Source organism: Geotrypetes seraphini, chromosome 16, assembly GCF_902459505.1.
Source record: "Geotrypetes seraphini chromosome 16, aGeoSer1.1, whole genome shotgun sequence".
NCBI lineage: Eukaryota > Metazoa > Chordata > Amphibia > Gymnophiona > Dermophiidae > Geotrypetes > Geotrypetes seraphini.
Window position 1 is genome coordinate 51871124 of NC_047099.1, and position 25884 is coordinate 51897007.

General features: G+C 44.3%; 1 protein-coding gene across 2 annotated transcripts; it reads left to right on the plus strand.

Moving 5' to 3' along the window:
* Nucleotides 1–4484: 4484 nt before the first annotated feature.
* On the plus strand, nucleotides 4485–21017 carry LOC117350574 (volume-regulated anion channel subunit LRRC8D-like). Of its 2 annotated transcripts, XM_033924908.1 has the most exons (3): nucleotides 4485–4649; nucleotides 14031–14153; nucleotides 18115–21017. In XM_033924908.1, the coding sequence occupies exon 3, from the start codon at nucleotides 18117–18119 to the stop codon at nucleotides 20544–20546; it is 2430 nt and encodes an 809-aa protein (XP_033780799.1). In that variant the 5' UTR covers nucleotides 4485–4649; nucleotides 14031–14153; nucleotides 18115–18116; the 3' UTR covers nucleotides 20547–21017. The 2 variants fall into 2 exon arrangements, with proteins under 2 accessions (XP_033780799.1, XP_033780800.1); XM_033924909.1 differs by lacking the exon at nucleotides 14031–14153.
* Nucleotides 21018–25884: the final 4867 nt, after the last annotated feature.

The following is a 25884-nucleotide window of genomic DNA, read 5'->3' on the forward strand; positions in this document are numbered from 1 at the left end:
TGTGGGGGGTTGTAACCCCCCACATTTTACTGAAAACTTCACTTTTTCCCTGTTTTTAGGGAAAAAGTTCAGTTTACAGTAAAATGTGGAGGGTTACAACCCCCCAAACCCCCCATAACGCCGGCGCGATGTCTATTAAGTAAACTGGGGGGGTTCCCCAACAAAAACCCCCGTCGGAGCCCTTAAAAACTAATTTAGAGTGGCACGGCGGCGCGCACTGCGCTCAATTGTCGGCGCGCGCTTTTGTCTTTCGCGCCGTTGTCTATGAACCCTTTTCAAACCGCCCTCCTGTTTTATCCCTCTCACATCTGGAAACCAAAACAGAGAAAGTAATCGTAAATCATGTTTAGTAGATCTCTGCCAGTTAACTAACGATACCATATAGGCCGGAGCTTCTCCACAACAAATTTTAAATAATGATAACATTTAAACCTGTTTCTAACTTTAATTAGGAGCCAGTGCAATTTTGTCAATTATGGAGTAATCAACAAGACCACCCAGAAAGCCTTTAATCATGCGCAATCTGCGAAAAATAAGAAAATTATTCGACTAAGAGCAATATAGGCAAGAGAAGTTCACATTCCAACTTCGTTTCCCCCCCAGTGAGAGGTTGCAAACTGAAAAAACACCATGAATTCCTTCTCTCACACCAAGCAGCATCATGGGGTAAAGACCTAGAACAATTACTTTCGCCCTCTACTTATGAGGAATTTAGGAAACCTGTTCCTAAAACATCTTGACAACTGATCCACTTATCTCTTTCCTCTCAATAGCGACCTACTGTCCTTTTGATCACTTTTCTCCTCCACAATGAATTTCCTGTCTAATGACTTCTCTTTCTTCTTCCCCTCTTGAAGTCAGTCAATTTGTACCTTTGCTTAATCTTTTGTAAACCGCATAGAACTTCACGGTATTGCGGTATATAAGCTGTTATTATTATTATTATTATTATGGTCCAATCCCTAGTCCTAGGTCAAGTTTCAAGTTTTATTAAATATTTGATGAATCGCCTATTAAAAAATTTCTAGGCGATGTACATATTCAGAGTAAAAGTATTCAAGAAGCTAAAATATAACAAATATTGACATATTACACTAAAAATTTCATCCAAAACATACATGAGGGGTAAGGAATAAAATAAAGTTACAATGTTGGGTTAGAAAAAAGGGAAAAACAAAAGGCTAGGTTTAACTTTATCAAAACACAAGATAAGGCTGTCTCTAAAGCAAGTAAACACTTTGAGATTAAAGATGATCTTTAAGTAAGTGGGTTTTTTTTTTTTTTTTAAAGGAATAAAACGATAAGGTTTAAGCCAATATTAAAAAGTATTCTTAGGTCAATCAGGAGTAAAAGCGTCTTTAAATAAATAAGTTTTTAGTAATTTTTTAAAAGTTGTAATGTCCTGTTCAGTTCTAATATATTGGGGAAGTGCATTCCACCATTGTGGTCCCATTACTGTAAACATGTCGGCTCTTCGTGTACCTATGATTTTCAGAGACGGTACTGTTAGAAGGTTTTGTTCAGATGATCGTAATGGGCGTTGGGTTATATAAGGGATTAATGATTTTGAGATAAATTGAGGTCCGTTGGACAATAAAGTCTTAGAGATGAGAAGCATTGTTTTGAACAGAGTCCTATGACTTATTGGTAACCAATGAGCGTCTTTAAGTAGTGGGGAGACATGATCATATTTTTTTGCATTATATATTAGTTTTATAGCTGTATTTTGGATGGTCTGTAATCTCCTTTTTTCTTTTTGTGTAATATTAATAAATAAGGTCTAGTGGACTATTGCAACATCCTCTACCTACCATGTCCCGCAAACATGATAAAACAACTACAGACTGTACAAAACACAGCCTTCAGACTGATCTATTCACTAAGCAAATATGACCACATCACCACTGCATACCTATACAAGCGCGAATTCAATTCAAACTGTAGTGTCTATTATTCAAAGTAATAAATGGCAATGCCCCCACATATCTAAACAATCACCTAAACTGGAACAATCTAACTAGACAAAGGAGAACACCGACCCCATTTACCTACCCCCCCATTCAAAGGTACTCAGCGCAAGAAGATATATGACAACCTATTAGCGACGCAAGCAGCGAAACTTAAGAACATAAGCATTGCCTCTGCCGGGTCAGACCAGGGGTCCATCGTGCCCGGCAGTCCGCTCCCGCGGCGGCCCTCCAGGTCCATAGACCTCTCTCTGTAGCCTTTCAGAGGCACCAAAGAAAAACAACTTTCATTTTATTCTGTCTGTTTTCTTTTTTCAAATCAATAGGACACTTAAATCTTTCTAGATTTGTTCTCTAAGTCAGAGGTGGGCAACCTGTAGCCCACCAATAAATTGTATGTGGTCCACAAGACCATAGGAATATTCACAGAAAATGCCATTCTAGCACTTTTATTTTTTTTGTTGTTGTTACATTTTTATCGATGTATTTATTTATCACAGAAGGTCTCTGGAGCTCTGTGCATTTCTGGTTCCTCGACTTTACATAAAGCAACAGCCCGTGAGGAATAGCTCTGACATTCACGCTGCTCACCCCTGTTCTAGATGCAAGACTTACACCCTTCATGGCGAGATCCTAACAAGAACGGTAGCAGAACGAGACTTAGGGGTGATCGTCAGTGAGGACATGAAGACTGCCAATCAAGTGGAGCAAGCTTCATCCAAGGCAAGACAAATCATAGGCTGCATACGCAGGGGTTTCGTCAGCCGTAAGCCTGAAGTCATTATGTCATTGTATAGATCCATGGTGAGGCCCCACCTGGAATACTGTGTGCAATTCTGGAGGCCGCATTACCATAAGGATGTGCTGAGACTGGAGTCGGTCCAGAGAATGTCCACCTGGATGGTCTCGGGACTCAAGGATCTCCCGTACGAAGAACGGCTAGATAAATTACAGCTATACTCACTCGAGGAACGCAGAGAGAGTGGAGACATGATCGAGACGTTCAAGTATCTCACGGGCCGCATTGAGACGGAAGAAGATATTTTTCAAGGGTCCCGCGGCAACAAGAGGGCATCCGTGGAAAATGAGGAGCGGGAAACTGCACGGTGACACCAGGAAATTATTTTTCACTGAAAGGGTGGTTGATCGCTGGAATAGTCTTCCACTTCAGGTGATTGAGGCCAGCAGCGTGCCTGATTTTAAGGCCAAATGGGATAGACACGTGGGATCTATTCACAAAGCAAGGTAGGGGAGGGTCATTGGGGTGGGCAGACTAGATGGGCCGTGGCCCTTATCTGCCGTCTATTTCTATGTTTCTATGTTTCATCATCTGGAAAATCTTCATCCTTGGTATCTCTGAGAAAGAGTTGAAGCCTGGATGGTTAACATTATTTATGTATTCAGTTTTCTATACCCCTCTCCCAGAGGAGCTGAGAACGGTTTACATTCATTTATTCAAGAACTCAAACATTTTTCCCTGTCTGTTCCAATGGGCTCAAAATCTATGCAATGTACCGGGGTCAATGGGAGATTAAGTGACTTGCCTAGGGTCACAAGGAGCAGCATGGGGTTTGAACCCACAACCTCAGGGTGCTGAGGCTGCAGCTTTAACCACTGCGCCACTCTAGAAATCAAAATGTATTAAGAGTGAGACAAGTATAAGACAATCAAGCCATTGTGACATCACTGATGAGGTTGGCTCTTAGGCATTGGTGGAATGAGGCATGATGATGTCACAATATCAGCTCTGGTTAGCAAAGGCTGAAACTTTTCACACTATTTCTTCAATTTTCTATACTGTTCTCACAGGGAAGCTCTGAAGTTTACATTAATTTATTCAGGAATTCAAGCATTTTTCCCAGTCTGTCCCAGTGGGCTCACAATTTTTCTAAAATACTGTACTGCCTACAAATTTCAAACTTTTAATGGTTCAGCCTATCTTTTCTGCATAATTTCCCTTTACAAAGGCAGAAACAACAAGGATCTGATTATAGATACAGCCCTGTCTAAAATGCTCATTTTTTTTCCTGATTCAATGCCACCTCGCCCACTTGCTCTCTGCCTTTCTCTTCCCTTTCTTCGCAACTAAAGATCCTCTGTGCCCATTCCAGACTTCCTTGAATTCCGTTGCTCTCTTGGCTCCTGCCACCTCCAGAGGGAGGCTGCCGGGTGCCCCTGCTGCCCTTTCTGTGAAGAGCTGTTTGACCAGCACAAGTCAGTTTGGCAAGCACTAGTGCATAGTTTGACATCAGACAGGGTGGAAAGGGAGAGGAGCAGAGGAAGAGCTGAAGTTGCCGGCTGGTGGCCCTGCATCCTGTCAGAGAGGCATGCTTTTGCTTTTTCAAAGAATCCTGCCCCGGGGCACAGTACAGCCATGGAAACTGGTGTACAGGCTTCCCCATCATCACATGGGCCCGGCTGAGTCAGAAACAGTCAGGGCTCCTGGCCAAGAGAGCAGAAACTTTTTTTGTGTGTGTGAGGGAAGTGGTTTATGCAGTCTGTGAGTGGCAGGGGAAAGAGATAACAAGCGGCCGCCGTGTGCCACAAGGCGGAGGGGGTTGGCAAGAGCATATCGGATTGGATCGGACCTGGCCTAGGCGAGGGGGCAGGAGGAAGAACCGAGAGCAGGATGGACCCACAATGACACGTCGGAGGGCCAGGGGGTGTGTGCGGGAAGTGCCGGTGAGTGCAGGAGACTGGAAGTGGTTTCTGTGTTGTGTTGGGTGCCTAAGAGAGGCATCAGTTTGTTCAGACACCTTGCGAGGTATGGGATAACTGGGGGGTCATTTCACATGTGTTCTATGCATACACACTATCTGTGGGCTTTCAAATACTTCTGTCCAAGCACTGACTGGCATTTTTCCATATTATGTGCATTGTGGAACAAGTGAATCTGTTTCTTGCTAAACCCTAGTTTCCATGGTAGAATGGGTGACTGCAACTAATTATCTGCTGTACTGCAGAAGACGAGGTTTCTGTTCATTTTGACAAAAAAACAGTAGCCGCAGAGAGAGAAGCTCTCACCCACGCCCACTGCCCCGCCGCAAGATGGTATAAACACAGACCAATCGTGGTGCCTCTCGGCCCTTCCATTGCTTAACCGGCAAGACATTAAGACTCAATATCGTTATGATGCAGAGCAAAACATCGTATATGTTTATAATGACTAGAAAAACACTTCAATTCATGTTAGATAATGGGTGTGGCAGACAGCAGAGAAAGAGTTAAGGACACGTTAACTAAAGGGGAAAAAAAATACCGTACCACAGGCCGCTGAAAAGTTCTCAGCCCCAACCAACAAAGTTGGGGGCAGCCTCCATCGAGGGCTACAAAACTTAGTCCAGCACTTTTTATTGTTCCGTATTTTTCGAATATTGGAGTCCCGCCTTCAAAAAGATATAAATAAGATGGAGTCGGTCCAGAGGGCTGCACCAAAATTGGTTAGTGGCTTCTGCCATAAATCGTATGGGGACAGACTTAGAGAACTTAGCATGTATACTCTGGAAGAAAGACGGGAAAGAGGAGATATGATAGACTTTTAAATATCTCCGTGCCGTTAATATACAGGAGGTGAGTCTTTATCAAATGAAGGAAAACTCCAGAAGGGGAGGGCATAGGATGAAGTGAAGAGGTGATGGGCTCAGGAGTATTGTAAGAAAATACTTCTTTATAGAAAGGGTGATAGATGCGTGGAGACGAAGACTCTTTCTGAATTTAAGATAGCGTGGGACAGACATTTGGGATCTCTTAGGGAAAAGAGGAGATAGTGGATGGTGAGGAAGGGCAGACTGGGTGAGCCATTTGGTCTTTATCTGCTGTCACGTTTCTATGTTTCTGTCTGCTGTCCCTTCTCTGCTTATCAGTTATTTAGCCTGAAAGGCGTGCGCAGTGCTGTACATTTTGACATTTATAGACGGTTCCTGCTCGGAAGAGCTTACAGTCTAACTTGGTCAGACAGACATGACATATAGGGTTGGGGATGCAGAACCCAAGGTGAGAGGAGTTAGGAGTCGAAAGCACTCTCAAAGAGATGAGCTTTTAACTGGGTCTTGAACACTGCCAGAGATGGAGCCCGCCGTAGGGATTCGGGCAGCTTGTTACAAGCATACGGCGCAGCAAGGCAGAAGGGACGGAGACTGGAGTTGGCAGAGGAAGAGAAGGGCACAGAAAGGTCCACTGTGCAGGTCCCAAACTTTCTTGAATTCAGAAACATTTTTCATCTCCAAAACGTCTATCCATGCATTCATTACCCTTTTTATGAAAAAATAGTTCCTGAGGTTACTTCTTATTCTTTCTCCTTTCACCTTCATCCTTTGCTCCCTCATTCCAGAGCTTCCTTTAAATTGATAGAGACTCACCTCATGTGCATTTATGCCATGGAGGTATTTAAATGTCTCTATCATATCTTCCCTCTCCTGCCTTTCCTCCAAAGATCTATTAATTATACGTTGAAAACTCTGACACAGGGAAGCAGAAGAGACCAGCTGTAACATTTATATGGTGTTATGTTGGATTCTTACAGGCTGAAACATCTGTAATCTGATCAGTTACTCGAGAATGTTCATAGGATAGCGACACGTCTGTTAAAAGTGATGGAAAACCTTTCATATGCTGAGAGATAGGAGAAACTGGGTCTCTTTTCCCTGGAGAAGAGGAGACTTAGAGGGGATACGATAGAGACTTACAAGATCATGAAGAGCATAGAGAGAGTGGAGAGGGACAGAAAGAGAGAGAGAGAGAGATAGAAAGAAAGAGAGAGAAAGGGAGAGAGACAGAAATAGAGATAGATAGATAGAGAAAGATTGGAGAAACTGGGTCTCTTTTCCCTGGAGAGGAGGAGGCTTAGAGGGGATATGATAGAGACTTACAAGATCATGAAGGGCATAGAGAGAGTAGAGAGGGACAGATTCTTCAAACATTCAAAAAATATAAGAACAAGAGGGCATTCGGAAAAGTTGAAAGGGGACAGATTCAAAACGAATGCCAGGAAGTTCTTCTTTACCCAACGTGTGGTGGACACCTGGAATGCGCTTCCAGAGGACGTAATAGGGCAGAGTACGGTACTGGGGTTCAAGAAAGGATTGGACAGTTTCCTCCTGGAAAAGGGGATAGAAGGGTATAAATAGAGGATTGCTGCACAGGTCCTGGACCTGTTGGGCCGCCACGTGAGCGGACTGCTGGGCATGATGGACCTCAGGTCTGACCCAGCGGAGGCATTGCTTATGTTCTTATGTTCAGTGTTTAAGGATTTTTCAAAGATGTAGCTGGAATAGCTTTTCTAGATCACACCGGCTCCTTCTTCAGACATCAGTTTCTCAAGCAATCAAAAGAAGGGTTTGATGTGGTCTCCACCCACGGATAACCGCAGAAAACCATCCCATGTCATTCTTTAGTGTCTCTCTCAGCCTCGGTCCTTCTATACCAGCATTCTTCAATGCAAGGCTTGAGGGTCAGTGGCTGGAAACCATCCCGTATCATTCTTTAGTGTCCATCTCAACCTCAGTCCTTCTACACCAGCATTCTTCAATGCAAGGCTTGAGGGTCAGTGGCTGGAAACCATCCTGTGTCATTCTTTAGTGTCCATCTCAACCTCAGTCCTTGAGGGTCAGTGGCTGTGTCCATTCATACTCTGATTCTTCCCTCTCTCCTTAAAGAATGACACTGGGATGGTTTCCCATGATTTACTGCGGGGACGGGGACAAATTCAGTCCCTGTGTCATTCTCTAGCCTTCCGCCAATGCTTATAATGAGCATCCTGTATGAATAAGTCAGGGTCACTTTTCCTTACATTTACACATTAAAATGGCACATGTTTATACAATTCCCCTTTAAGTCTTTTTTGTGCGACATTGGAGGTCTAACTCCGAGGCAGTGAAAGTGCAGAGTCCATGCTCACTTGCCTCACTCGGAGCTCCGAATAAGGAGAGTTTAGAGAAACAATTTTACAGCACCTTCTAGGCTCCAGACATTGTGGTCTTATTCCCCCTCCTCTCCCCCCCCCCCATTCAGAATAGCATTTCTTTCTTCATTTCTCCCCTCTCCCCAAATCTCACCTCGAGCCAGCTGGAACCACATGGGCAACATGGGTCCTCGAGGGCCGCATCCCAGTTGGGTTTTCGGGATTTCCTCAATGAATATGCATGAGATCTATTTGCACATAATGGAAATAGTGCATGCAAATAGATCTCATGCATACAAGTACAGAAGGTGAAAGGGTGGAGCTACAATTTAATTTAAAGAAAAGAGACCGAAATGGGAAAAACAAGAGGAAGGGGGTCATTTTGTTTATTAAAATTAAGATTTAGCTAAAGACAGCCTCATGGGAAATTCAGGTTTTGATTGCGTCTTTGTAGAGCCAAGGTTTGGGGGCTGGGATAGGACTGGGAGGGGCTGGAGGCAGGGCCACGTGTCCAGATTTTAGTGTTTTACAAAATCTGGTAATCCTATTTATTAGGAAAATGTTGGAAACCCAATTGGGCTGTGGCCCTCAAAGACTGGCCTTGCCCACTCCTGTGTTAGAGGAATGTGGCTTAGTAAACTTCTAATAAATAATAACTTCTTCCCTGGGCCCGAGGCTCTCAGGGAGTGAGGTAGATATGGAGAATTGTATGGGGGGAATCAGGGCCGCTCAGAGAAAATACGGGCCCCAGTACAAAGAAGGTATGTGGGACCTTATACAGAATTTTACACACATGTATGTGTGTATATTATCATTTATTTCTAACAATCGTGATGTTTCTTGGGCTTCATCGGGCCTCCTTGAGCTTCATAGGCCCTGGAGCGATGTACCAGCTGCACCCCCCTCTCCTCAGGCCTGTGGGGGGGAACAGATCTCGCCCTCACACCTCTTCAGCTCAGAGATTCGAGGTCACCGAGATAAGCTTTCGGGGGGTAGCAATGCTTTCCGCAGTGTGCTGCTGACTCATGCCCTGGCATGCGAGACCTAACCATCTCTGCCAGGGAGGACACGTCTACGGCAAGGGCGTGGTCTCATCGCAAGAGAACTCCAGACTTCCTATGGTCTGTTATTATAAAAACCTTTCCGTCTGCGTTGGCACTTAAGAGGCATGGAATGCTGTCAGACCAATTCAGCATCTTGTGAAGTAGTTGCAGCGTGTGGTATCAGTTACACCAGTGTTTCTCAAGCCGGCCCTGGAGAAACCTCCAGCCAGCCAGGATTTCAGGACAGCCAACGTGAAAACACGTGCAGATCTCACTCATCCATATTCAGCAAGGAAATCCTGAACTCTCGACTGGCTAAGAGGTATTATAGGACCGGCTTGAAAACCACTGATGAAGAGCCAGAGGTGAAGGAACAGGAAGAGGGCATTGAGCCAAGAAACCTGCTACCAAACCTCTTCCCCTTTGCACCCCCCCCCCCCTTCTCTCAAGCGTGATGGTACTTCCGTTCCCTCACCAGCATCTGCCTTTGCAAAACGCTCTAGAAATAAGCACTGGCACCCCTGATACTTTGTCTCTTGCGACTGTCCTGGTGGGCACCCATCTCTTGTGAGCCTTCAGCATCCATCCCGGAGACACAGGAGATTAGGCAGCTTAGAAAGGGAGAGGAGGTGAGGATAGTTTTAAAGGTAAGCACTCTTCATCAAAGGTCGGGTTACCAGAGGGAAGGGATGCCAATTCAAGCTGGGTCAGCCAAACTAATCTGGTCCTGGTCTTGTCCCAGTGAAGCTCTGATCTACTCAGGGCATCAGTGGGAAAAATCCAGATCTAATACCCAGAATGCAATGAGACAATATCAGGATTGGATCAGCCAATTCACTTGGGAGTGGAATTAGGGGCAGGTTAAGTTTAGTTTATTTAAAATTTGTTATACCGCTTATCATACTCAGTCCTCTAGCAGAATTTCTGTTACCCATTCTAGGAGGCAGACATTAGGGCCAGCCCTGGTTTTGAACTTATATCCCAAAGCAGTGTGGGATTTGTAGTCCCTGAATCTACCTGTTTGTAGATCAGTGCTACAGGTTCCATAATGCACAAGCAGAAGGTTATCAGAAATCAAGGACTGGCCTAAAAATCTCCCTCTTTGAACTGGATAATGTAGGCGGGCTTGGTTTGTATGAAATTGGATATGCTAAGTAGAGAATGGGGCTACATTTTTCTCCATCCTGTCCCTGCCCCATTCCTGCAAGCTCCATCCTCGTCTGCACAAGCCTCAAACACTTTAAAATCATAAGTGTTCAATGCTTGTGCGATTAAGGCAAAGCTTGCAGGAATGGGGCAGGAACAGCGACAAAACTCGCGGGGACGGGACGGGGACAAATTTGTCCCCGTGCCATTCTTTAATGCTACGATCACAATAATAAGGGTGAAAGAAGGGAGAGAGGACATGAGGAAACAATTTCTCATCTTTATACCCTAGTCGCCAAGTTGCCCAGTTCCAGTTGGGATGTTCTAAGCCTATCCTGGATTTCCAGCAACACCTATCCAGCTGCATTATGGGACCCACAGCAGCTACCACAAATACCTCTTTGACTTAGGGTATAAGTTCAAAACCATGTCTGTCTCAAAGTAGACTATGGACTTTTCCTCTAGGACAGTGGTCTCAAAGGTGCTATTTTGAGGCCCTCAGTATGTTGATCATAATCACAAGAGTAAAATAAAACAGTTTGTTGATCATATGTCTCTTTGGCAATATTATTATTAAGACTTGGCCAAAAGGAAAGATTTATAAACTATAGAGTTTTAACTCATGCAAAATTGTCATTTCTTTAAAAAGACATTAACTATTTTTTTTCTGAGGCCCTCCAAGTCCCTGCAAATCCCAAATGTGGCCCTGCAAAGGGTTGGAGTTGGAGACCACTTCCTTAACTGTAACCATGACATCCTGTTTGTCTTTGGGAACCAGAACTGAGATTGTGATGTCATAATGCCTCATTCCACCAATAAGAGCCAACCTCATCAGTGATGTCACAATGGCTTGATTGTCCTGTTCTCCCCTCTGCCCTCCCACCCAGCCAGCAGATTAACCCTTCCCCTTAACTCAGTGGTCTCAAACTCACGGTCCACCAGGTACTATTTTGAGGCCTTCGGTATGTTTATCATAATCACAAAAGTAAAATAAAACAGTTTCTTGATCATATCTCTTTAGCTATAAATGACAATATTATTATTAAGACTTAGCCAAAAGGAAAGATTTATAAACTATAAAGAGTTTTACCTCATGCAAAAATGTCATTTCTTTAATAAGACGTTAACTATTTTTTCTGAGGCCCTCCAAGTACCTACAAATCCAAAATGTGGCCCTGCAAAGGGTTGGAGTTGGAGACCACTGCTCTAGGAGCTTGTCTAAACCTTTTTTTAAACTCAGCTCTTACCACATCCTCTGCAACGCATTCCAGTGCTTAAACTATTCTCTGAGTGAACAAATATTTCCTCCTATTGGTTTTAAAAGTATTTCCCTGTAACTTCATTGAGTGTCCCCCTAATTTTTTGATGGAGTAAAAAACTCAGTCCACATGTACCCGTTCTACTCCACTCAGGATTTTATAAACTTCGATTATATCTCCCCTCGGCCGTCTCTTTTCCAAGCTGAAGAGCCCTCACCGTTTGTCTTTCCACATACAAGAGAAGTTCCAACCCCTTTACCCTCTTGGTCGCTCTTCTTTGAACCTTTTCTAGCGCTGCTATATCTTTCATGACATAAAGAGACCAGAATTGAACGCAATACTCCAGGTGAGGTCGCATCAAGGAGCGAAACAGAGCCATTATAATAGCCTTAGTCTTGGTAACCATTCCTTTTTTTTTAACAATTCCTAGCATTTTGTTTGTTTTATTGGAAAGAGAGGGGGAGAAACATAAGACGTGAGAAGAGGTAGACAATAATTCCTCTTGCAAATCAAAGTGAAAATGACTGGCTGGCTGCGTTTTAGCAGAATACCAAAATACCCATAGAAGCCCAAATTGAGAGAGAGTGACAAAATTACATTACATTTGTGATTTCTATTCCGCTTGTACCTTGCGGTTCAAAGCGGATTACATAAGAAGAAGCTGGACATTTCCAGGAGGGTACGTGACATTTAGGGTAAGACATAGTTACAGAATGAGTATAGACTTGGTAACATTGGATGAAAGCAGTTATATTACATTACATATCAAATCTTTTTCCAGGCGTTGGTAGGTAATATGAATCGGTAGGATGAATTAGGTTTTTTTTTGGTTTTTTTTGGTCGGTTGAGGATATGGTGTCAGGGAGTGGGTGACCTGGTCGGTGTATGTGGAAGAGGAGATTAGGTGTTTTGAATATGCTTTTTGAAAAGTAGCGTTTTGAGTTCTTTGCGGAATGCTTTGAAGTCAGATGTTGAGGTTAACAATCTGGTTATGGAGGGTTCGAGTTTTGCTGCATGCGTTGCTATGAGGTTATCGTAAAGCTTTTTACGATGAGTGCCGTTGAGTGGTGGGTATGAGAATGGTGTCAGTGTTCTTCTTATTCTGGGTGGAAGGTTCCGGTGTAGGCGATCGATTAGATAGGCAGGTGCTGTACCGTTGAGTACTTTGAAGATTAGACAGTTTAGTTTGAATTGGATTCTGGCTCTAATCGGTAGCCAATGTGAGTCTAGGTAGGCGTTAGTTATGTGGTCATATTTTCCGAGGGAATAGATTAGTCTGAGAGCCGTGTTCTGAATGGTCTGTAGTTTTTTGATCATTTTTGTAGGACATGGTAGATATAGGATATTGCAGTAGTCCACAAGTCCTAGTACCAGGGATTGAACAATGATCCTGTAGTGTTCTTTGTCGAAGAATTTCCTTATTGTTCGTAAGTTGCGCATTGTGAAGAATTTATATTATATTATAGGAGAGACACCTCAATACTAGGGAACTGCAGTCAGTCAAACTTTTGGCAGTGTACCCCTGGGCTGACAACTCATGTTTCTCACTCACTATAACCTAAACGAGTTCGCCCCATTCATGCGTATTAGCAGGACAGGATGAACTTAGTCCAGTGCATGCTGGGACTTGCAGTCCTGATCTTCTTTCATAAAAATACTGGTATTGGAAGTCCCGGATCAGCCAATCGATTCACCCCATCCTCCCAAACGTTTTGGTGGACAAACTCGAGGGATTTATTCCAGGCATGGGGGGCAGCTAGATGACAGGAAGGAAGTCTGGATTTGGATACTGGATACTCACCAGTACTGTCCAGTTAAGCACCACTGCATATTGGCAGCAAACCAGCTCAGCGTGGTTTCAACAGACAGGAGCCTCTCCTGCTCACGTAAACCACGCTCAATATCGAGCCCTATAGTCAGGGTTTTTTTTTAATTAGATATGAAAACTCTTACAATAAAAGTACAGAGAGAAGAGAATCAACAAAATGGCAATACAAGCTCAACATTCCCATTCCTGGCCTAAACCTAAGACCAGGAGACATGCAATGACGCTAGTAAGTAGCAGATTTAAAACAAACTGGAGAAAATATTTCTTCAATCAACTTGTAATTAAACTCTGGAATTCGTTTCTGGAGAATGTGGTGAAAGCAGTTAGCTTAGCAGAGTTAAAAAAAAGGGGTTTGTTTTTTTTATAACTTCCTAAAAGAAAAGTCCATAAGCCATTATTAAGATGGACTTATTTCTCATATAAGAAGCACCAAATCTGTTTTACTCTTTGGCATCTTGTGACCTGGATTGGCCTCTGTTGAAAACAGCATAGTGGGCTTGATGGACCTTCAGCCTGTCCCAGTATGGCAATTGTTATCTTATGTTCTTCACAGCCACAGGCTTCAGCTATCACAGTGCCTTGGTTCTTATGACCATCTGAGCCTACAGGTAGAAAGATAAAACTCCCTCCTGCCCCTCCCATATAGATAAACGCTCTGGTACGGCATCATCTCCCTATCACATAAGTGATTTGTTCTACTTCATAAGGTGTTCAAGACCAAACTTCTTTCTCTGGGGCATAGAGTTTATGGCGCTCTCTCCACTTTAAAAAGGATCTCCAGGTGTCTGTCTGGCAGTTGAAGGGGAGGGCCTAGGGCAGGAAGAGTGGTTTTGAAACTGCATAGGCACTGCATTTCACACCTGTGCTAATTCAGTCTTTTCTTTTCAGCCTGATCCTATACAGCCAGGGTGTGCTTTGTAGTCTTTTGTCTAATTGGCACAGAAAATCCTCTGTTTGTGGCAGCGAGTTCCTGCATTACACCCTAAAGATACAGGACACAGCCTTTCAAAAGTGAGTCAGAGTACCAGGAGATGTTTGGCAACGAGGAGTGATTATTTATGTAAGAAACTGTTCCTAGCTGTGGAGGTCTCCAAAGTATAACTAGAGAATACAGGGAAAGGGGCTTGGATTTGATATACCACGTTTCTGTGGTTAATACAATCAAAGAAGTTTTATATTTTATATATAGGGGCAATGGAGGGGTTAAGTGACTCTCCCAGAGTCACAAGCAGCTGCGAGGTAGCGAATGACTTGGGGACTCATTTTTTCCCGTCCCATCCCCATGAATTCTTTTCCTGTCCCTGCCCTATTCTTGCAAGCTCCGTCCTCATCTGCACAAGCTTCAAACACTTAAAAATCATAAATATTTGAGGTTTAGGCGGTTAAGGCAGAGCTTACAGGAGTGGGGCAGGGACAAATTTATCCCCGTGTTATTATCTACTGCGAGGGAATCAAACCCAATTCCCCTGGTTCTCAGGCCACTATATTGTTGGCACAGAGGGGGGTTGAGGGGGGCAGTGGTCATTATTTAGGTGAGTTATCAGTCAGTGTTAGTGCAGGGCATGCTGCCTGGGGGCTCACTGGTCAGTGTTGGTGCAAGGTGTGCAGGGGCAGAAAGCCACTGTTCTCCTAGGACAAGCAGGATGAGTCAGCCACATATGGGTGTTGTCCCAACAGCTCCCAATTTGCGGATAAGCTCTCCAATAGCTCAGAGAGATTTTTTTTTTTTTTCCTCTGAGCATGTGCAGTGCCCGGGCCCCACTGGGCATGCCCGAGCCCTACCCATTTCCCCAACGTCAGTGTTACTGAAAGGTACATCAGGGGAAAGGGGTCATTCAGAGCCACTGCAGGTTATGCTGTGGAATGGGAGTCTCTTAGTAAGATAGTCAATGACGGCAGACAAAGACCTGTGTGGTCCGACAGTCACATTCATTCTCAAGGCAATGCTGAAGCAGCAAACCAGTAATTACTGTATAATTATAATAAATATGCATAATTACTCCTTCAAGAATTACAAAGACTAGGGGATGCTTGATGGAGTTACAGGGAAATACTTTTAAAACCAATAGGAGGAAAACAATTTTCACTCAGAGAATAGTTAAGCTCTGGAACACATTGCCAGAGGATGTGGAAAGAGCGGATAGCGTCGCTGGTTTTAAGAAAGGTTTGGAGAAGTTCCTGGAGGAAAAGTGCAGAGTCTGTTATTGAGAAAGACATGGGGGGGGGGGGGGGGGGGGGAAAGCCTCTGCTTGCCCTGGATCAGAAGCATGGAATCTTGCTACTCTTTGGGGATTCCACCTGGAATGTTGCTGCTATTTGGGGTTTTGCCAGGTACTTGTGACCTGGATTGGCCACCATAAAGATGGGCTTCTGGGCTACATGGACCGCAATACTTTGGAACGCTCTCCCAGCAGGTTTTGCAGGGATTGCAATGCTTTTGGATTGGAAGGGAGTTTGTCTCTGCTAGGTTCAATTGTAATTGGTTTTACACTGTTGGAACTTTTGGTTAACAAATATAAACAGATTACATAATAGTCATTCAGTGCTAATAGCACATACATACATATTTGATAGTGGTAATTATATAATGGTTAGGTCTGAGTGAAATCATATGAGTTTAGCAGCAAAGTGACCCTTCAGGAAGTTCTGGATATCCTCAGATTGGTTGGCTTTGCAGTGCTTCAGTCTAGAGAATGACACGGTGACAAAATTCATCATCGTTCCCGTCCCCGCGGATAACCGCGGGAAACCATCTTCATGTCATTCTTTAAGGAGAGAGGGAAGAATCAGAGTATGAATGGCCACAACCACTGACCCGCAAGCTTTGCTTTGAAGAATGCTAGTGTAGAAAGACCGAGGTTGAAATAGACACTAGAAAATGACAGTCTCTGGTATCCAGAGCAGATATTGTGATGTCAATCACATCAGTGATGTCACAATGGCTTCATTATCCTTGGCTCACATAAGAATCAGAGTATGAATGGCCACAACCACTGACCCGCAAGCTTTGCTTTGAAGAATGCTGGTGTAGAAGGACCGAGGTTGAAACAGACACTAGAAAATGACAGTCTCTGGTATCCAGAGCAGATATTGTGATGTCATAATGCCTAAGAGCCAATCACATCAGTGATGTCACAATGGCTTCATTATCCTTGGCTCCCATAAGAATCAGAGTATGAATGGCCACAACCACTGACCCGCAAGCTTTGCTTTGAAGAATGCTGGTGTAGAAGGACTGAGGTTGAAACAGACACTACAGAATGACAGTCTCTGGTATCCAGAGCAGAAATGTGATGTCATAATGCCTCATTCCACCAGTGCCTAAGAGCCAATCACATCAGTGATGTCACAATGGCTCCCATAAGAATCAGAGTATGAATGGCCTCAACCACTGACCCGCAAGCTTTGCTCTGAAGAATGCTGGTGTAGAAGGACCGAGGTTGAAATAGACACTAAAAAATGACATGGGATTATTTCCCGCGGTTATCCGCGGGGACGGGGACGGTGATGAATTTTGTCACCGTGTCATTCTCTTCTTCAGTCTGGCAACAACTTGCATTCTCTACTAGACATGGAGAAGTAGTCTAATAGTTATTGCACTTAGAGAATGACATGGGGGACAAATGTTTTCCCCGTCCCAGCCACGCAAATTTTGTCGCTGTCCCTGTCCCATTCCTCAGCCTTAAGTGCACAAGCCTCAAACACTTATTATTCTAAAGTGTTTGAGGCTTGTGCAGATGAGGACAGAGCTCAGGAACGGGGCAGGGACAGGAAAAGAACTCACCGGGATAGGATGGAAAAATGTGTTCCCACGGGGATGGGGAAAAATTTGTTCTCGTGTCATTCTCTAACTGCACTACCACTGTAATAGCACTGCCCTTCATTAGGATCACACTTGCATAATTACTGTATTAACCCTTTTCTTCTCCACACTTAATCAGAAATTCCCAGCAAAAGAATATTCTGCAACCATAACCTTGTTTCCCTTTGATGATATGTGAAAGAGGAAGAACCCAGCCTGGCTATCCTCAGACTGGTTGGCTCTGCAGTACCCCAGCCTAGCAATAACTTGCATTCACTGTTAGGCAAGGCACATACATAGTGGTAGCAGGTTTCCACCATCTGGAGTCCTGGTGTCTTATACAGTGATTTCTTTTTGCCAAATAACTACATAAAGGTAAAAACAGAACGGAGGCTTGCCTGTGCTCTGCCGTACTTCCTCAGGAAGTGGGTTTTTGAAATGTGCTGTGGAGCAACTTGCCTCACACTGGTCTACTGAGAGATGAATCTGTGCTATGCAACCTGCCCAAAACAACAGGAGCCCCGCCTTGCTCATGTAAAATAGCAACTGCTTTCTGTTAAGAGAGTGCTAGCTTCAAAAGTCAGTTTTTGAGAGGTATGTTCTGTACGTAATACTAGCTACCTTTCAAAAGAGAGAGAATCTCTGGATTTTGATTGGGAAAGAAAGGAGTGGGGGGGGGGGGGTGAGAGATCCAGGTCTTCGATAAACTCTTCTAGGAAGCTAAACCCAGGCGTATTCTGAAGCAGCTTGGAATTTTGTCCTTCAAGCAATCAAATAAATGATTATTGTTACTGAAGTCAAAATTCTTTAAGCATCACCCCATCAAATTTCTCTGAACCCCTGGAGGCAGCCATGTTGGCAAAGGACTCTCAGGCCGAGATTATCTGTTTGTGCCATCTTGGCTGTGATGTCACAAATGACATCACATACAGGCTTGCATGGCATGAACCAATCAGGCTTCACGTCCCAAATATGGTTGCGCTCAGAAGGTCTCAGACATTAAACCAAGCTCCCTTCAGCAGGGTAAGCGCTTGCCAAGTGTACTTTTGAAAAGCGGTGTGAGGTGAGGATACAGCTTCTCTCTAACAACTTCCAGATCATCCTTAAGCAGGTCGAGACCAGGATCTAATCTGATCCCTTTTGTTTTTGTTTTTTCTCCCTTGCCTGTAGGAATGCTTTCCATCACGGAAGCAACCTCTCTGACCGAGGACCAAAGCTCCTTCAAGACCTTGAAGCCATGGTGGGACGTGCTGATGGACTACCTGGTCATACTGATGCTCATGGCGTCCATATTCTCAGGGACGCTGCTCATTTACAAGGACAACATGCTTTGTCTGCCAGTGGATGATGACCTACCAAATGCATCTGCTGGAAAAAATCCAAGTGCTTCCTCTTCGCATGCTCCAACGCCTCAGCCTTCTGTGACTGGGACTGCCAGTAGGACTACACATCTCACAACTTCTGCCATGGCAGATCATGCAAAAAGTGGTCATCCTACCAACCTAGACTACCAGCAGTATATATATATTAGCCGTGTTTGCTACCAGAAAGTTTTGCCTTGGTACTCGAAGTATTCCCCATACCTTGCCCTGATGCATTCTCTTATTTTAATGGTAAGCAGCAATTTCTGGTTTAAATACCCCAAGACTTCCTCCAAAATTGAGCACTTCCTCTCAATCCTCAGGAAGTGCTTTGAGTCCCCGTGGACAACCAAAGCCCTTTCTGAAACAGCCTGCCAGAACTCAGAGGAGGAACCCAGGAGGCTAAAAGCCTGCACGTCTAGGATTTTGGATAGGTCCACTGATGAACCCATTTCCCCTAGTTCCTCCTACAGAGGAGAGGCTCCATTTGCCATATCGGATATCTCCTCTGCTACCATCCTGGATAAGAAGGATGGAGAGCAGGCGAAAGCCCTCTTTGAAAAGATCCGCAAGTTCCGGGCTCACACTGAAGACACTGACTTGATCTATAAAGTCTATGTTGGCCAGACACTGTTCAAGGTTTTCAAGTTCTTGCTCATCTTGGGATACACCTCTTGGTTTGTAGGCGCCATTGAATTCAAGCACATATGCAAACCAGACATACAAAACTTGACTGGTTACTCTGTGTTCTTCTGCACACATAACCTAGCATTTATACTTCAGAAGTTGTTGATAACTTATATGGTCCTAGTGTGCATATATGGTCTGGTGGGCATCTATACCTTGTTTTGGATTTTCACTCAGTCATTGAGAGAATATTCCTTTGAGAAGGTACGAGAAGAGAGCAGTTTCAGTGACATCCCAGATGTAAGAAATGATTTTGCCTTCCTGCTTCATATGGCCGATCAATATGATCAGCTGTATTCCAAACGTTTCGCCATTTTCCTGTCAGCTGTGAGTGAGAACAAGCTACTGGAAATGAATCTTAATTATGAGTGGACATATGAGAAGCTGAGGCAGAACGTCAGCAGAGATGCCAACGGCCGGTTGGAGCTGCAGTTGTTCATGCTTCCTGGGCTGCCCAGAGCTGTATTTCAGATGACCGACCTTGAGGTTTTGAAGCTAGAACTTATCTCAGATGTGAAGTTTCCATCAAAGATCTCCAAGATGACCTGGCTGTCGGAGCTCTATCTGTACCACTGTCCTGCCAAGGTGGAACATGTTGCCTTTACTTTTCTGAAGGATCACCTGAAAGTGCTGCACATCAAGTTTACTGACATTGATGAAATTCCATTGTGGGCGTACTCCTTGAAAGGCCTTCTGGAGCTCCATCTTTCTGGCAACCTGAGCTCTGTAAATAACAAAGTCATAGCACTTGAGTCCCTGAAAGAGCTGAAGAATCTAAAAGTTTTGACCTTGAAGACCAACCTAACCAAGATCCCATCCACAGTGGTGGAACTGGCCAGCCACCTTTCCAGACTAGCCATTCAGAATGAAGGGACCAAGCTGATCATCATGAACAACCTGAAGAAGATGGTCAACCTCCGAGAGTTAGAGCTTCATCACTGTGAGCTAGAGAAGATCCCCCATGCAGTGTTCAACTTGACCCACCTTCAGATGCTAGACCTGAAATTAAATGGTATTCAGAGAGTTGAGGATATGGAGTGCTTCCATCATCTCCGACGTTTGAGTTGTTTGAAACTGTGTCATAACAATATCGCTTTTATCCCTGCCACCATTGGCAACATTCAGAACCTTGAACAGCTCTTTCTGTCTCACAACAGGATAGAGACCTTACCAAATGACTTGTTTTCCCTGCACAAATTGAGGCACCTAGACCTCAGCGATAACTCGATCAGTGTCATTCCCCAAGCGATGGGTCAACTGGGACTTCTACACAGTTTCATTGTGAGTAACAACAAAATTGAGGTCTTGCCCTGTGAACTGTTCAGGTGCATCAGGTTGAAGGTGCTGCATTTGGGGAATAACAAGCTGTCTTGCCTCCCTTCTGAGGTCGGGGAGCTAACTCAAATCTCCAGCCTGGAACTGAAAGGGAACAGTTTGGAAGGTCTCCCATTGGAGTTAGGCCTCTGTCCTTTTCTGAAGAGGAGCGGACTGATAGTGGAGGATTATCTCTTTGACATGCTGCCATCTGACGTAAAGGAAAGAATGACAGAGTGAATGATCCATAGGGTTACCATATGGCTCCAGAAAAAGGAGGATGGATTGAGATATCAGGGTTTTTCTGCCATTGCTTTCACTGGAAGTAAAACCTGGATGTCTCAATCCATCCTCCTTCTGGAGCCATATAGTAACTCTAATCATTCCATCTATGCCCATGTGGGTTTTGAAATGCACCTTTGCACCTTATCGCTAGGGAGGGGGGAGTCCAGGGACACTAGGGGGAACAAGGTTATTAAGCAAGAGCAGTATATGTTACCACTAAAGCTATGAAAATGCTTCAACAGGCCTTTAAATGGGGTCTGATCATTTTGGGAGGGTGTACTCAATGAGGTGCAACAAGGACCAGCTCGTCCTGTCCTCCACTGAAAAGGGACCAGCCAGAAGATCTTTTTTGTTGTTGTTGAAATGTGTGGCATGCATGGATATATGGAGCAGCTATGTATAGGGTTACCATATGGCTTCAGAAAAAGGAGGATGGATCGAGACATCCAGGTTTTACTTCCATTACTTTCAACAGAAGTAAAACCCAGATATCTCGATCTGTCCTCCTTTTTCTGGAGCCATATGGTAACCCTATCTATGACCATAAAGCTCTATGACCTCACAATGCAGGTGTAAAGAGCCTTAGCCAATAGGAAGAGGAAATGCAAATATTAAGAGCCTTAGCCAATAGGGAGAGGAGGAGATAGTGGATGCTGCGGATGGGCCATTTGCTCTATGACCTCACAATGCAGGTGTAAAGAGCCTTAGCCAATAGGAAGAGGAGATGCAAGTGTTAAGAGCCTTAGCCTATAACCAGAAATCTCTATGACCTCACAATACAGGTGTAAAGAGCCTTAGTCTATAGGAAGAGGAGATGCAAATGTTAAGAGCCTTAGCCAATAGGGAGAAGAGGAGATAGTGGATGCTGCGGATGGGCCATTTGCTCTATAACCTCACAATGCAGGTGTAAAGAGCCTTAGCCAATAGGAAGAGGAGATGCAAGTGTTAAGAGCCTTAGCCTATAACCAGAAATCTCTATGACCTCACAATACAGGTGTAAAGAGCCTTAGCCTATAGGAAGAGGAGATGCAAATGTTAAGAGCCTTAGCCAATAGGAAGAGGAGGAAATAGTGGATGCTGCAGATGGGCCATTTGGCTTTTATTTGTCGTCATGTTTCTGTGTTTCTATGTCCAGGCTCCAGCATTTAATTTCTGGAATTTCAGAGCCAGTGAACCCATAGTCAGTTATAATTGGCTATGGTGACATGCGTGCAGATAGGACTGGCTTTTATGTGGCCCTATTTTTGTGATTACCTTGGCTGGTTAAGTGCTGAGTTGACCCCGGAATGTTCCCAAAATAGCCAGTGTTGAGTTGGGCACTCACCGGGCATTTTCAGTGGCATTAACTGGTTAAGCGCTGGTGAAAATGAGTGGTTGGCAATTTCACTGGCCAGGAGCCATCTTTGGTTGGTTAAATCAGTTTGAATATTGACCCCAAATCTTCACTGAATGGCAAACAGCGGTAATTGCAGTGCAGATACCTGGGGAGGGGGGGGGGGTTTAATAGTGTGATATCAAACCAATCGCCAGCACACTTTAGGATAGGTAAGGCCAATACACATCAATCCTGAAATTTTGTATTGATGCACCTTCTTGTCCAGTTTGCCTGTCTTGACTAGACTGTAAGCTCTTTTGAGCAGGGAAGCTAACGCCTCTTCTCAGCCTTCCCTAGTTCTCTTCTCAGCCTACCGTATCTTTCTGTCCTCTCCTGTTTGTTTTTGCCTTTCCCTGTCATATATTGATTGTAAAGTGTTTTATTGTACCCATTAAAGACAGTATAGTAAATACGAAATTAACCGTAAGAGGTAGGGCTTGTCACTCCTCTCTCGCTGAAGCATGATCAAGCTTGACCAGGGATGCCAAAGCCTAGGTAGAGCTGCAAAGTGATGCACATTGGGAAGAATCATCTGAATCACAGTTACCGGGTGCTAGGGTCCATCTTGGGGATTAGCGCCCAAGAAAAGGCTCTGGGTATCATCGCAGACAATACGATGAAACCTTCTACCTAATGTGCGGTGGCGGCCAAAAAAGCAAATAGGATGTTAGGAATTTTTTTAAAAAGGATGGTTAACAAGGCTGTATTGCTCCATGGTGTGACCTCACCTGCAGTATTGCGTTCAATTCTGGTCTCCTTATCTCAAGAAAGATATAGTGGCGCTAGAAAAGGTTTAAAGAAGAGCGACCAAGATGAAGACTAAAAAGGTTAGGGCTCTTCAGCTTGGAAAAGAGATGGCTGAGGGGAGATAGGTACTTGGGCCGATCCTTTTTAATATTTATATCAATGACTTGGAAAACGGAACATCCAGTGAGATCATCAAGTTTGCAGACGACACAAAACTCTGCCGGGCAATCAGATCGCAGGAGGACAGTGAGGAACTCCAGAGCGATTTGTGTCGGTTAGAAAAATGGGCGGAGAAATGGCAAATGAGGTTCAACGTGGAGAAATGCAAGGTAATGCATTTAGGCAGTAAGAATAAGGAATACGAGTACAAAATGACAGGTGCAACTCTGGGAAAAAGTGAACAAGAAAGAGACCTGGGTGTACTGATAGATAGGACCCTGAAGCCGTCGGCACAATGCGCGGCAGCGGCAAAGAAGGCAAATAGAATGTTGGGCATGATAAAGAAAGGAATCTCGAGTAGATCGGAGAAAGTTATAATGCCGCTTTATAGGGCAATGGTCAGACCCCACTTGGAATACTGCGTCCAACATTGGTCTCCCTACTTAAAGAAGGATATAAAACTGCTGGAGAGGGTGCAGAGACGAGCAACTAAACTAGTGAAGGGTATGGAGAAACTGGAATATGAGGATCGACTTAAAACACTGGGATTGTTCTCCCTTGAGAAAAGGAGACTGCGTGGGGATATGATCGAAACCTTCAAAATACTGAAAGGAATCGACAAAATAGAGCAGAGAAGATTATTTACATTGTCCAATTTGACACGGACAAGAGGACATGAAATGAAGCTAAGGGGGGGCAAGTTCAGGACTAATGTCAGGAAGTTCTGCTTCACACAGAGAGTGGTGGACATCTGGAATACTCTCCCAGGGGAGATTATTGCGGAATCGACAGTCCTAGGCTTCAAAAGCAAACTAGATGCATATCTCCTTGAGAAAGGCATATAAAAATATGGTGGCTATAAATAAACCAGGTGTATACCTGGCGGGGCCTCCGCGTGTGCGGATCGCCGGACTTGATGGACCGAAGGTCTGATCCGGAGATGGCGCTTCTTATGTTCTTATGTTCTTAAGTCTACAAAATCCTGAGTGGAGTAGAACGGGTACAAGTGGATCGATTTTTCACTCCGTCAAAAATTCCAAAGATTAGGGGACACTCAATGAAATTACAAGGAAATACTTTTAAAACCAATAGGAGGAAATATTTTTTCACTCGGAGAATAGTTAAACTCATGAGCCCTGAAGTTGTGGGTTCAAATCCCACGCTGCTCCCTGTGACCCTGGGCAAGTCACTTAATCCCCCCCCCCCATTGCCCCAGGTCCATTAGATAGATTGTGAGCCCACCAGGACAGATAAGGAAAAATGCTTGAGTACCTGAATACATTCATGTAAACACGTCTGAGCTCCCCGGGGAGAACGGTATAGAAAACTGAATAATCCGCTTAAAGAATTCAAGAAAGACTGGGAGAAGCACAGACGGTCTTTAATCATGAATCAGTGAAGGGAAAGCCATTAGAGTCCCTGGCACTTGTAAAAGTAAGGAATTTGGGCAGGGATTACATACGCCTTATGGTCCTTATCTGTCATCACATTCTGTAATTCAGCCTAGTGCTGATCTTGTTCCAAATTATGCTATAATCTGGCACCTTTTCAAAGGTGGAGGCTGCCTCTCACCATTCGTTCTACCACTAAGCAAAGAATTAGCTTTCCTAGCGGAGGTAGTACATTTGCTTCCTTCAGTCTCATTTCAACACTTTGTCACATGTACAGACCGTACACTTGTCTCCTCATCGCTGTCTCTGGGATGCTCGAAACGACTTAAAACCTCGCCCTGTCTCTTCCCCGTTGCGTGTTTGCTCATACGCCCATCTTTGCTTCCCTGTTCATCTTGGTTTTACAATTCTCACCGCCACGACCATAAACCTTCATCTGTGCCACCGATCATTTCGTGATGTTTTGGATAGGATTAGGTGTAACGTGAAAAATCGTGAGCTAGTCTGTACCTGTAGCTGTGTTTTTCACTCCCCTCAGGAACTGCCCAAAATCCTGCCCTTAGGGCTGGCGTAACCTACAGACAAACCAGACCGTGACCTAGGACGGCAGCTTCCACGGGATGCAAAATCAATGCAAAAAAAATAACACTCACACAAATGATGAGAATCTTCAAAATGTACTTTTTTTATATAAGTTCAAGAAATTTTTATTGAGTTTTGCAAAACCACAAGAAACAAAACATATGACGTGAATCAGCGAGCACATAGTTTCATTGGACATACTGGTAGTATTGCCATAGTACAGTGTATCTCAAACTGTGTGCCTCCTGAGATCCACACTGAGGAGGAAGAGAGGCACCTGCCAGCTGACTTCCTTATGCGGTACAGCGCCAGCACTGTCCGATTCGCCGAAGGCCTGCATGTTTCCCGCTTCTCTCTAACGTCCTATGGTTCCCCCCCTGGCCTCCCGGTCTCACCTTTAAAGCTAATTACAGAGGATCACCGGTAGGTAAAATGAGTTTATTTTCAATATAGTGATTGAAATGTGTCAGTTTTGAGAATTTATATCTGCTGTGTATATGAAAAATGAATGGAAAAAATTGCATTACAATTCGTAAAAGGGATGGGATCTGGGGCAGAGCTTGGGTGGGCCTAGGGAGGTCTGTGGTTGGGGTACTCAGTTGATATTTGATAGACTTAGGGGGTACTTAGCTTGAAGTCATTGAGAAACACTGCTGTAGGCAATCAACTGACACCAGTGCCTCTCCTTCTCTCCCCTCCTCTTCCCTGCTGGCGCCCCCTACTGGCATCTCAGAGTCCATCTGGAGGGCCTCTGCACATGCAAGGATGTCAGCATGATGATGTCACGCATATGTGATGTCATCACGGCGACGTCCACACACTTCTGGGTGCCTCAAGCTGTGGCCACTACCTTTAGGGTGCCCCGGCTCAAGAGAGTTTGAGAGACACTGACTTAGTACTTCGGATGGTGCAAAACATAAAAGGATAAAGGAAGGAAGGGAACACAAAGAAAAGACTGAAACATATATTCATATAAGGTATAAAATGCATTTGCATGATGCTAGCATTTTGAGAGCCATCTAATCAACCCATTTGTTTA